The 2,627-nt window shown below is 38.0% G+C and overlaps 1 protein-coding gene across 2 annotated transcripts in view; it reads right to left on the bottom strand.

The window, feature by feature from the left end:
- The window catches only part of Lmbrd1 (LMBR1 domain containing 1), a 79,339-nt gene that overhangs the window by 17,141 nt on the left and 59,571 nt on the right, over positions 1 to 2,627 (bottom strand). For both annotated transcript variants that reach the window (XM_029538661.1, XM_021197756.2), the window contains exons 10-12: positions 1,358 to 1,422; positions 934 to 1,036; positions 420 to 524 (exon numbers count right to left, since the gene is read on the bottom strand). In XM_029538661.1, coding sequence (XP_029394521.1) covers positions 420 to 524; positions 934 to 1,036; positions 1,358 to 1,422 — 273 coding nt within the window. The remainder of the gene's footprint in view (positions 1 to 419; positions 525 to 933; positions 1,037 to 1,357; positions 1,423 to 2,627) is intronic.

Genomic DNA, 2,627 nt, shown 5'->3' with positions numbered 1-2,627 from the left:
AATTGCTCTGCTATGTCATGTGACTGATCTCTCTGTCTCTCTCTCTCTCTCTCTCTCTCTCTCTCTCTCTCTCTCTCTCTCTCATACACACACACACACACACACACACTAACTCCTACTTAATACCTCCTGTTCTACAAAGAAAGCACTTTTGTCTTAACATGAAGCAAAACATTAGTATTCTATCACTTTTCCTACCAATCTATATGTAGCATATGCTAAAACCAACAGCAGGCTACAGCTGCACACTCTCCTCCTAGCAGTCGAATGTCGAAGGCAGGAAGATCACAGACTTGAGCCAATCTGGGCTACAAGTTCTTTCTCAAATAACACACAAAACAACAAAGAGAATAAACTGCCATAAGAGAAATAACGTACAGAGTAACGAGAACAAAACCCAGAAAATAACACATACTTACCCTAATCCAAAAGAACCAAATGCCAATATTTCGAATTCCTGCCATTGAAGTAAAAATAAAGTACATAATAATAATTGTTATAAGAATGTAATCAAGAGGGAACACCTGAAAAAAAGATGAAGATTACATTTAATACTCAAGCTATAAAAGCTCTAGAAATTAAACAAAATAGCCAGAAACAATTATTTACTTTTGATAATTAAATATTAATCCCCTTTAAGATTAGGCTAATATAAGAATATCTTAAAAAGAAAAATATTTTCATCAAATCCCAACTACTACCATGTTTTCATTATACTTTTGTTTTGAAATAAAGTACTTAATTAAAAAATTAAAAATACTGTTTGGTAATACTACGCATCCTATATCAACAGTGTGCCAATACTGCAAATAAAAAACTAGCACAGTGCTCCAACTCATGTCTGACTTTTGTAAGTTTGCATAATAATGATTTTAATGGGACAGGATACCATAGTGTTCTGATGTAATGTGAAATGACTGACATGTTACTTACTGTCTGTAACAAAGGCAAAAGCATGTTCAGTGGATTGCTCAGGTTAGTTCCAAAGATGATGAAACCCGAATCTATTCCCGCTGAATGAAGAGCTTTATCCAAACTAAAACAGAGAGTTGTGAAGAATGAATTTACAACACACCATCACATTTCCAGCCCAGCTAAAGAACATGGCTTTAACCTAAGCATGCTACTTCTGTTGAGCCATGAGAAACAAAGTAAAATCGGCTTAAATATTCCACAGAGATCGTCATTAAGTTAAAAAAGGGAACACTGTCCATTATGAGATCTTTTAGAGATTCTTTGGGTTAATGTTGTACAACACTTCAGGTAGAACGGGCTACACTAATGTAATTCAGCACCAAAATGTTTGTTTTCAAAGCCTTGGTCTAAGTGCTTTAGGAAGCATGTCTACTGTACTTACTTTGACAGGAAGAGAGAAATTACAAACAGCAACGCAACTAGGATGAAAAATATTCCCCAAATGATCTAAAATGAAAAATATATTCATTAGAACACAGCTCTCAACATGGATACTGAAAGCACAAAATCTTTAAGCTGACAGAAGTGGCTGTCATATAAAAATGATCTAATGCAAGGCACCATTTAATTTAGAACATAGTCCTAGCATTTGTACTAGAAACTTCACCGGGAGACCGCTTGCTCAATAATGCCTACACAAAGAGGCAACACATTTAAAAATTCTCAACTAACAAGTAAACAAAGAAGAATTTGGCTTGATCAAAAACATTCTGTTCTATTACCAGAAAGGACATTAAAGAGAAAAGTAACTTGACTCACACATACAGGAATGCACATGCACAGACACACAGAGAAAGACAGGCACGCAGGCACTCACACACACACATACACACAAGTGCGCACACACATAGTGCTAAACAGATCTTAAGCCAGAAAAGTCTATGTAATGAAGCAAAATTCCTTCCAGCTAGAGGAGAGGCCATAGAAAATGTTTCTGTGGCAAATACCCATACCTTACAATATGAATTTTGTTCTAGACATAAAAAGGTAACAAAATATTGGAACTGAGTTTCTAAATAACTGTTTCAAAATGAAAAAGAAATAGACTCTACCTATAGCAGCAAAATCTTGAGGTCTGTTGTTATTGTTTTGTTCAAATTCAAGAACACCTGAGCCAAAGTAAGAGCTGTCAAGGCCACAGGAGGAGGGGCCCTGGTCTGAGCACAGGCTAGTTCTGTTTGGCTCCTCCTTTGGAACTGATGGGACGAGAGGAATGTGAAATTTCATTTGACATGATACTGAAGTGTCTTTCAGAATGCTGGGGGGTGGGATGGGGATAAAAGATGTGAATACTAACATAAGATTTTACCTGCCCTAACAAGATGAGCTTCTGAAATCAATTCTGAAAGTGGGTTGGGCTTGCCTTTTGTGAATTCTCCAGTTCAAACAGCATGCCCTTGGGGCTTGATGGGAAGGAAGAACAACAGGAGAGGGTCAAGAGGATCTTTGTGAGCAACACTACACGGCCTATCTCCTATGACGGGGCCTCTCTGAGAATTCAGTATTAGAAAAGGGTTTCCCTGGCAAGGAGCTCTCCCAGTAAGGAGCAGTGCAGCATGGCAGAAATTACAAATCTTGAAGAGGTGTGAGGAGCTGGTTTGGCTGCAACCCCTAGATGGCGCCTGGGACTGCTGCCAAGTCTAACGGCTAAC

This window comes from Mus pahari, chromosome 5 (assembly GCF_900095145.1).
Source record: "Mus pahari chromosome 5, PAHARI_EIJ_v1.1, whole genome shotgun sequence".
In the NCBI taxonomy this organism is placed as follows: domain Eukaryota; kingdom Metazoa; phylum Chordata; class Mammalia; order Rodentia; family Muridae; genus Mus; species Mus pahari.
The sequence above is the reverse complement of the archived record's forward strand: the minus strand, read 5'-3'. Positions and strand labels throughout refer to the sequence as shown.